The 11,083-nt window shown below is 38.2% G+C and overlaps 1 protein-coding gene across 1 annotated transcript in view; it reads right to left on the minus strand.

Annotated features, from left to right (window-relative positions):
- Positions 1-2,380: 2,380 nt before the first annotated feature.
- The window catches only part of gfra4a (GDNF family receptor alpha 4a), a gene marked incomplete at its 3' end in the record, with an annotated part of 138,252 nt that continues 129,549 nt past the window's right edge, over positions 2,381-11,083 (minus strand). The window contains exons 7-8 of the mRNA XM_080042205.1: positions 5,514-5,692; positions 2,381-2,533 (exon numbers count right to left, since the gene is read on the minus strand). Of these exons, the coding sequence (XP_079898331.1) occupies positions 2,381-2,533; positions 5,514-5,692 (332 nt within the window). The remainder of the gene's footprint in view (positions 2,534-5,513; positions 5,693-11,083) is intronic.

Below are 11,083 nucleotides of genomic sequence, written 5' to 3' on the forward strand. Positions count from 1 at the left end.
GCTCGGGGCAACACGTTTTTTTGTCTGTGTTCAAATCAGCTTATGATGCGTCATGTAAAGTTGGACTCAGCGATTCTGGAGAACACTAGTTATCAAAATCACTTTTCTTAAAAAATCTAAGAATCTCAACTCATGATCTGCTACCTGTCTGTGCTAGTGCTGTAAATACACAGCCTAGGCTCTGTAAACTGACACGTTAACAAAGGGTAGGCAACTAAAGGTGGCCCACCGTAACTACGCAACATGCCCGTTTACAGAACCTAGGCTGTGAATTACTACTGGATTTTTTGCAGCGCGCACACAATACGGACATGTGTCAAATCGTGAGGAGATATACCCGATCTTTTTAATTTTCATTTTCACAAGCATTCTCCAGAATTTCTGACTCCATCTAATGCGGTGGTGAAACAAAATGGGTGTTTTTTTTTTTAGCAGATAACTGAATTCAGTGGCAGTATTGAAGATGACACATTCCTCGTTGAGAGCGTTTTAGCCCCCAAACAAAACCACAGTACCTCTCCATATCAACACTTATCATAGACTTGTCCGCTGTGACCCAAGAGCTGTGCTTTTTTTTTATACAGTTCATTTTGTAAATCCTCTGGTGTCCCACGTCGAGAGAAGTGTCCCAAGCAGGTAGCGAACCAACATGTGGTGCCGCCTTCATTTTACAAGTCTCTCAAAATACATAATGCATTTGCCCAGGCATTGTACCCCGCTGTTTTATACCAGTCACCCCCTCTCCCCACTATGGCAAAGCATGATTGGTTACACACTTGTAGACAGATATCTTGTTTTCCTCTGCGGTTAAAGTCCACACACAAAATTTTAAAAATATAAACTTGTTTCCATCTGTTGTTGCTTTACCATAACCACATTATATATAGATTTTTTTATACATTTCTGAAAAAGGAAAAAGAAAAAACAATGTTTGTCACAGGCCCTCACACACTTAAAGCTTAATGAATGGATATTATGAAGACTCTCCATCCCAACGTGACATATATTCAATACAAAATTATTTTAAAAATTAAAAATACGTTGACGGTTAACACGTAATTGGTCGACAAAATTAAACACTTCTACAGACTTTGGTAAATCATCTTAAACTTGTTTGACTGTTAAAGCTATAGTGCGTAACTTTTTCATATAAATGAAACGAGTCGACACCAAGTTGATTAAGCCCATCAGCTCCACAAAACTCTCAATGTATTTCTCAGTATGGCCGCGTTTACAAACTGGTGTCGCCCCCCCCCGACACTGGCGCAGGAGCTCATAAGAAGCGCTCAAGAAAGGTCTCAGTTGTTGATTCTACTGCTGGGAAAAAACCTGGACGTACAGCAGAAGGAATAAAATACATGTGTGATCACTGAAGGCTTACCTCATGTTACTGAAGGCTCACCTCATGTTACTGAAGGCTTACCTCATGTTACCTCATGGGGGCAACAGAAGTTACACACTATAGCTTTAAACTTCGATTAACAATTTTTTTTTATATCTGAAAATGAACTGTTCATCAACACAAGCAGACACAGGCAAATCATTTCATTGTGACTTGATTCGATGCTATTTATCGTGTGCTTCCATCTAACATTCCGCATAATAATACAATGATTTCTGATAAAAAGAAAAAAATGTGGATATAACAGAGAGAGAGAGCAAAGCTTGAATTAGCTGACCGCTGCACGTGGACACACACAGCCACCGTACTGTAAATCCCGTGTAACATTTTATCACATCATCTGAGAAAACGAAAGTCATAAACATTTAATTATTTTGTATCTTTTTTTACATCGAGGAATGTTCAGGGACAAAAAAAATATTTTTTTTCCTTTTATATATTTTTTTTTATTGTATAGATTTTCACACACTGCAATTTGTCAGTGTCTCTTTGCTGTACACCTTCTGAACCCACGGGCCCCCTGTTTCAATCGTAGCTTGGAGGTTAGTTTTAGTAAGTTTTCAAAGTCTGTGTGTGTGTATGTCTGTGTGTGTGTGTGTGTGTGTGTGTGATTGTGTATACCAGTTTGCGTTATGGGGGGCAGGCGTGAAGCAAGAAATGAGGTGTTTTACTTCCTTGTTTTTCCCCCCGATTTCTGTGGTGCTGCAGCGTCGGCCCATTTCTCGAGGGCGTGGGCTTCACAACAACACATGTGCTCCAAAGTTATGATTCACAAAAAAAGATATTAAGTGTGATTTCTGTGACGGGGGAGGGGGATAGGGGAGTGGGGCGGGACAGAGTCGACCAATCCCAAACCGGTATTCTTTCTTTCTCTCTCTCGCTCTCGCTCTCTCTCTCCCTCACACACACACACCCCTCCCTCCCCCTCAGGTCTGGAGTTTTCTGTCCGTAGAGGCCATGTGATAAAATCGAGGCCTCCTATTGGTTGGAGAGCAACACCGTTAGCATTAGCATCCAGGCCAGGCCCAGGATGGGGGCCAGGCGGACGGGCGCGGCCCCGCGCTCCGACAGCCCTGGAGAGGGGAGAGTGGAGTCTCCCTCGTCGCCCCACAATCTGTCGTTCTCGTTCACCTGAAAGAAAATGAAATGGACAATTAGGCAAGTTTATTTATATAGCACATTTCATATAAAGAGACCATTCAAAGTGCCTCACGTAAAACATTTGAATGGTGCACTATGCAGTTACATTTGCAGAGCCTGCAGTCAGTTTAGAAAACATCTTTACTCTACATGTAATTCTAAGTATTGAATATTTTTATCATCATAAATAAAAATACACTTATTTAGAGGAACCTGGAACCATTATGTAAGACTAGAATATGTTGGTAAAAAAAACTGTGGACCCTCAAAGTTCCGATGCTTTGTAGGGCTGATTCTAGTGGAGTCAATTTCATTGACTTAGGACTTTCCTAGTGGGAGATAGCGACCCTAACCTAACCCTCAGAGAAATTAATGGAAGTCAATGTAAATAACCCAAAATTGGACTGGTTTGCTGTGAAAAGCCCCACCCACCCCTCAAAATCTATTTCTGTTCATCCCAGAATCAAATGCACAGGTGGGTATATTTGCATGACTGATGTTAATAAGTGGAGTAAGTTTCATGGGAGTCAGACTCTCCTTGTTGGAGATAGCAACCCTAGCCCAACTCTAACCCCACAGAAAATGAATGTATTTGTACGTGTATTTCCATGTAAAACACATCTATTACAATAACAAATTCCAATAGTCAATTCCCTTGTGCGTGTGTGTGTGTGTGTGTGCGTGCGTGTGTGTGTGTGTGTGTGCGTGTGTGTGTGCTGTTCACACACTTGGCCAGTAAAACAGATTCTCATAACAGTTTATCGCTAACACAAAGTATTTCCTCCAAGGCAGGCAGGTCTGTTTGAAATGCACTGCGACGTATCCACTCTGCTAATTTAAATCCTGTTGAATTATCAGCGGCAGTTATTCACCCTTACGTGACAGGATGTTGGTTGAAGAGTCGCATGTCAACTGCGTCTGTCCAAATCCTTAATTTACTAGTTTAATTAACTTTGACTGCTGTCGGCTCTGTGACACCTTTTCTGATCCTGAATTTTCAACCTTGACAAAACGTCCATGTTAAAACAAAATGTCACCCTCTCCTGTTTGCCTTTCTCTCTGTAGCGTTTATATTAAAGTCTAATGCAGTCAGAGCTAGTGAAGCATTGTTTAAACAATTGTGCGTGGGATGAGCAGTTTGAATGGAAATCCCAAGGCGAAAATATCTGATTTTGGCTTTTGGTCGTTTTTTTTAATGTCAGCTTTTTTCCCCCTCCGGAAATAAGTAAGTGGCCTAGTTATTCACTTAGCGTGTGAAGTTTATTTATATCTGTTGTTGGCGGCTTGTCAATTATCTTCCCATTAGGAGCCAAATGTGCACGGAACACATTTCTAGCTTAGCCTCCAGGGATACACATTATCTTTATATTTTGTTCTGCTTATTATTCAATTCTGAAATATTGTGGGTATATTTTTTTTAATGGAAAACAACATGATGCAATGTATGTCTCGACAGAGTTGAAACATTTTTTTACTTTAGTACCTCATTGTATGGGCTACTTTGATGATGCTTACAGAACATGTTTATACAGTTGATAAAGCACTGAGGAGTATGAGAAAGTTCAGGTCTGGTAATATGTACCAGACCTGAACCAGGCCATTGCTTGAATAAGACATTGTTTCTTAGCAATTGTTGCCTGTTTAAAGAAAGGTTGATGATGATGATGATGATGATGTACACAGATTATTTTACTGGCTTTACCTTTTAAATTGCACGTTCATGTAAAGTACAGGGGCAATTTCAAAAACATTCTAATTTAATTTAATTCAAAGACTGAAACTTTCATGTATTCTAGATTCATTACACATAATGTTAAGTGAAATGATTCTAGAATAAACATACCTTTCAGAAGGTTGACAATTCTGTATTATAAATCCTTTTTTTTTTTAGCAGTAAGCTGTAATCATCAACATTAAAACAAAAAAAGGCCTGACATATTTCACTTTGTGTCATGAATCTGGATTGAAAGTTTCACTTTTTAATGGACTTTTTAATTATATTATTTTTTTGGGCTAGTTTATCTGAAGAAGTCTGTGTTTAAATTTGCCAAAACAGTGCAAATATCATTTATATGGAACTAGGTTTTCCCCTCTGAAGTCAAAATCCAGTTTGTTCCTGGCTAATATGTTTAAACAATGTTATTTGTTTACATTGTTTCGCCACTTGTTTTTAATTGTCTTAACACTTATAATCTCATTATGTTGTTTGTTTTGTTCGCTGTTCCACTTTCTGTCCCACATGCATCCTGTTAGCGTAGCATCTCTCCTAATGCTCCCATTGGGATCAATAACGTTACATTCCAATCTTAAACCTTCAAAGCTCTCCTCATTATCTCCATTTAATTCTCTACATGGTGATTACTCAGTAGGTTAGTTAGTCGATAGTGAGTGTAGCAGTGGGCTGTGATCAATGCATTGACTCTATCAGCTTGGTGAGTATGTTTTTACTTATGCAAATCTGTTTTAGCCTGTTTTGTTTTATTTTAAATAATACAGTATTTCTACTATTGTAGTTTTACTGTTAAAATAATATCTTGTTTTTCTTGCCATCCTATGTTAGTTTGCAGTTAGATATCTCACCCCATTGCAGTTGTTATTGAATGTCTGTGTACAATAAGTGAATTGGCTAATGAGGCATCGTTGTCAGATTTTGCACAGAAATATCAATATGGAAAAATCCCATATCGACCACCGCATTCTAATGAGAAGGACATTGACATTAAGGAGGTTATGGAACATTATTTTGTCAGTTGTAATGTTATGCAAATTACAGCCATTTCATATTGATTGATCATCTTGGGATCTTCTGTTCAAAAAGTATAGTAAACTGTTGCTGGGATTGTCATTTTGGACTTTTGCATGTAAATTAATGTAAATGTAAAAGCTGACACAATTTGAGTGTAAGTGTGTGTGCGTGAGTGTTTGTTTGGCATTACATCACATTTTCTTTCCTCTTCCATCTCTGTCTCACCTGAGTAGGTATCTGTGCTCTCAGTATGTTCTGCTCTGTTTCCATAGAGACTCCCGGGGCCATGGTTGCTGTGGACTGCCGGATATGGTTGTCCTCGTGGGCTGGCGGGCTGGGCATCGCGGGCTGACTGTCAACCGTTCTCTGTTCCGATCCGTTACCAAAAGCCTGGATCGCGTTTTCTAAAACACACACACAAAAAAAATAAAGAAAAATGTCTTAAAAGGATACGTAAGTGATATTGTCTTTTTCTTAGCTAACTTCCTGTCAGTGACTGTAGTTAGCAGTCCCCCTCCCTCGTCCCTACGTCACCACCACATGAACACACAGCCGTCTTCGTCAGATTGGGCCGCGATGGAGAGCAGCGAGTCATCGAGACCCGCCTCTTTATAGCGCTCTGTCTCCTGATTGGATAAAAACGAGCGGGATACTCAAACAGGTCTATTGTGCATTAGGTTGAAATTAGCTTTAAATTTTGATTTTTGAAATGTATAACGTTTTTCCTTTTATTATTCTTGTATAACGTTTTTAGAATCAAAATAAAGATTTTATAAAGATATATTAATGAATTCGAAGCAGCAGAGACGCTGTGTTTAAAAGGACTTGACTGGCAGTTTAATGGATCGACGCTGTTCTCCTTTAAAATTTGCTCATTTTACCATCACCTCAAGTTACCTCACCCACACACGCACACGCACACACACACCCACACACACACACACACACACACACACACACACACACACACACACACACACACACACACACACACACACACACACACACACACACACACACACGTCCCTTTGTAATGTGATTGGTCACTTTATAATTGTGTACTGCAGCACTGTAATTACTTCACAATGGTCCTGGCATACGAAGGATAAGTTTGCCTTTCAGAGTGAGTCATCGGGCTACTGAACGATTACACTTTCTTTGATTTGAAGCATTCATTTAAAACAGCATTTAGCAATTTAGTTTGTAATAAAAATCCACCTGTGCATTGCCAGTATGCGGCACTTTGAGACACTTCTGAGTCGACCTTCCTGCTGGTTTTCGAACACTTAGGCTTGCATCTAAATATAGCTTCCCATGAACTAATCACTTACGTACAAAGGTAATTAAAGGTAGAGAGGCTTTCAAGTGATTAATTTGACTCACACTCCATTATCACCCCCTTCTTATTGCCTGTGTGAGAAAGAAAGGTTGTGTATAGGAGCAGAATAAACTGTTACAGAGGTTTGGTGTGAGTGACAGTGTTTTATATTTAAATTGGCTACGAGGAACTTTCAGTTTCAGATTGTGTTGATTCTAGCGCCACCTTTGGACAAAAGCTGTAGTGGTTTTAAAATACCAGCGTCTGTGTTTGTTTAGTAATCGAGTGAAAGAGAGACGGCAGGATGTATGACAATGAGGTAATGTATTGTGACTATGTAAGGTTCAAGGTGCTACAATTGGAACTTTTATATATTTCTAAAACAGTTGAACTTTTCCTCTGATGATGATAAATTACATGTAACAACAAACGAGACCATCATTGCAAAGAATGCTATTTTTATATAGTTTTTCTTAATGCCTTTGTCATCGCTACGCTCACCCAGGAACTGCAGCTGGCGTAGTTTAAACACTACCGCTTTTGTCCAAAGGGGGCGCAATAATTAAGACAAACCAAAAGTTCCTCGAAAAAAATAATAATCATAATAATAAAATACTTTATTGGTATAGTGAGTATTTTACTTTAAACTTCCTGGGAGTAAATTGAACGCACAATGTTAGATTTTATGCACAAGGATTGATTTTATTCAACAGTAAGGTCAAAACGATATGAATTATGCGGTAGGATCGTCACATTTTCCAGTGCTTTAGTTCACTCAGTATAAAACCAAGGACACACACTCTCAAACCCTCTCAACCTGGCACATTCTCTCCTCAGTGAAATATGAGCAGCATATTGGGTCACGGGCAGTCAAGCTCTGACACACACACACACACACACACACACACACACACACACACACACACACACACACACACACACACACACACACACACACACACACACACACACACACACACACACACACACACACACACACACACACACACACACACACACTGAAGGTCCTCTACCGCAGTAATAGAAGGGAAAGTGGGAATTATTATCATAATGAAATGCTAATAATTCATCAGCTGAAATGAGTGAGTGCACTGGAGAGTAGAATTTTTGCAAAAACAAATTGATTGCTTAACTTTTTTGGAGGAGGGGAAATGGAGTGGGAAGCAGGGCTGAAAATATGATTTATTTTCAAACGTTAATTGGGATTTGAAATCGCAAAAGGCCACCATTTAGGATCGACATTATGCAACACGTCTGGGTTCAAACTATCGTGTCAATGGTTTTACAAACTCAGTTAAAATTGGGTGTGAACCGGTCATGCTCACTAATCAGAAGTGGCCCAAGGAGTTGACTGTATGTCCTCAAAAGTTGAAGTATTAAAATGTGGGTATGGCATGGCCGGACTAATATAAACTACCTTACATAAACTATTAACAAATGAAATGGCAGGTGAACATTCCATTGGTGGTGTGAAAAAAAATATCCTGAAGCTAAATTGGACAGTTAAGGGAGTATTTGGGGGTTTGCGACAACAGATGGTCAACAAAAGAAGGTATGATGTAATAAAGCCTGTGGTGGAACAGTGGCCACATCACGAGGCAAAACCACAAACCAGCACTCACCGGCCACTTTATCAGGTACACTTTGCAAATACCGGATTTTACCTCCTTTTGCCTTCCGAACTGCCTTAATTCTTCGTGACATACTTTCAATACTGTCAGTACTTTCAGTGCGAGAAAAGCGCTATATAAATCGAATATATTATTATTATTATTAGAAACATTCCTCTGAGGTTTTTGTCCATATTGACATGATAAGCATCAGGCAGTTGCTGCAGATCTGGCGGCTGCTCATCCATGATGCGAATCTCTAGTTATGTGTGTTAACAAGAAATTGAAACGGTGTACCTCATAAAGTGGCTGGTGAGTGTATATCAATACACTACCAAATACAAAACTCAAAACTAAAAAAAAAAAACAATAAAATCTGATATTATAAATACTAAGAATATAAATACATCTATTTAGGCTTTATTTTTTCTTATATATGAAAAGTTCACGGCCAAAAGTCCAGTCAAAACAAACTACTATTTCAGAGTGTAAACACTTGAGCTGACTTCCTCATAATGTTTCGCCTCATAAAATAAATGTATAAATCAGCGGCACTTGAGGAAAAAGTTGACTCAATGCCCACTGGATATGTCTGCCGTCATGGGTGGTAATTCAGTCCAGGAGTCCAGCCTACATAAGTTTTTTGATTTGACGCCAAGGCAACAGTGAACAATTATGTTCAACAAAAGCCTCCAAATTAAAGTAATGGCATTTCAGGCTGCGGCTACCGGCAACACTCTGATACCTGTGGTTTAGCCGTCAGGTCAAAACACTTTGTAGAGCTTGTTTGATATGAATTCCGAAACTTTTCCATCATGTTCTAATTTCATACTTTCAGCGAATGTTTGATGGATGTTGAGGTGAAGTAGTTGGCAAGGCTCAAAGGTATTGCAAATTATATAACACAGTAGCTGTGATCCACCTTATGTCATTTATCATTTCCGTTTTATACCAAATCTGACAAAAAAAATATCAGTTCCTTGACGAAGAAGTCTTTCATTTAGACATAATCTCATATACAGTACATTCAGTGCACTCCATTTAGTGTTACTTCATATTTTTTCTCCCCTTATTGCTCATCTTCAGATTGAGATTTTACATACTAAATAAATGACAAATATAAACACATGAGACATTATAGATAAAACTTTAAACCTTTATAAGAAACCTGCCGAAACAATGTAACAATTCTGCTAACTTTTCGAAACGTAAGGAACAATAATTAAAACATTTTTATTATCTAATGTTTGAAGATTCGGAAGGGCCATTCTGTTGACTACTGAAATTGACTAAAAGCCAGACATTTCAGTATTTTCATAAAATAAATGTATCAACAGACTGCATTTGATATTTCAGTGATTGCTCCTGTTGAATAATCATGCACACATCTGCAGTTTACTTCAGCCCTACAGATAAATACCTGATACCTATACATATCACCTTTCAGGTTCGTATAACAAACCTGTTAGCCTTCAGTCGCCTATAAACACATCCAGCAGACACATAGCAATACCATTAGCTTTCAGTTGGAGACCTCTGTCTGGCTTCCCGATCAATGGCCAATATTCACTATGTAGCTGCTATAGATACATTAACAACTCTCTGGTTTCACACAATATGAATCAATAGACTGGCCTTTGGAATATACGTATCCCATTTCAACCCCTGTCAGTTGTCTTACGCCGTTATCTGTTTAATAATAGATTAACTGTAAAAGTCACTTATCATTATAATTGAAGTATTACACCGCTGTCAACTGTATTATTGATATTGAATTGGTCAGTATTTATTGATGGATATTACATTTCATATGTTTTGTAGTGTAATTTCTAGTGTTTATATTGTATAATATTGTATTGTAATGTACACATATAGATACTCCTCATTCTAATATAACTATTGTTATACTGTGGTAGGTTATATTGTGTATAAGTCACATATTATTTTTAAATTTTTACGTATTTCTTACCGATATTTGCTATATATACTGTATATATATTTCTATTTTAAAATGGGAGCCACTTTAAAGAAACCAAATATTCCTCAAAGGGATCAACAAACAATTTCTGATTCTGATCATGCTCAAAATGTATTCACCATCTTATTGCTAAAAAACCTTGAGATAATTCTCTGTGGGTTTATCACAACGAGCGAGCCCTTATACATTACACATTTTCATCCGATCCATTATTTATAGAAATGTATTGATTAAAGCCCAGAGGAGGATATTATTACTGAATTTTTCAACCCAGAAAATGCTCATCAAACGTGTTTCTACAAGCAGCAGGTTGCCATTTTTCAGCGAGTAGTGCCTAGCTCATTCATATCCCGTAACATGTTGAAGCTAAATTGCTAGATACGGGATGTGAATTTTGGGTTGTCACTTGTTTTACTACACAAAAATGCCCAAAAATAAACATTTTAGTAAGAAATGGACTTTTATGTTTACATTGCACCAAATGCTACCATTACTCATATATGCCAACAGTAACCCAAGACCAGGATAACATTTCGTGTTGCCAAATGTCCACAGTATATGTATTTGTTCTAGTTTTTTTCCAGCAAGCGCATTTACACAAACTACTTAGTACTATTCATTGTTGTTAAAGGTGCTACGAGGAACTTTTGAATTTTTTTGAAACAGTCTAATTTTTCATTGACTAACTTTGTCATTGGCACGCTCACCCAGGAACAACAGCTGGCGTGGTAAAAACACTACTGCTTTTGACAAAAGGGGTGCAAGAATTAACAACAAAAACTGAAAGTTCCTCAGAGCAGCACCTTTTAACAGTTGAAACCGTTGCATGTGAATCTTCCCAGGTCTTTCTCGCTCTCTCACAGGTGTA

Source organism: Ammodytes marinus (genome assembly GCF_949987685.1).
Source record: "Ammodytes marinus genome assembly, chromosome: 15".
NCBI lineage: Eukaryota > Metazoa > Chordata > Actinopteri > Uranoscopiformes > Ammodytidae > Ammodytes > Ammodytes marinus.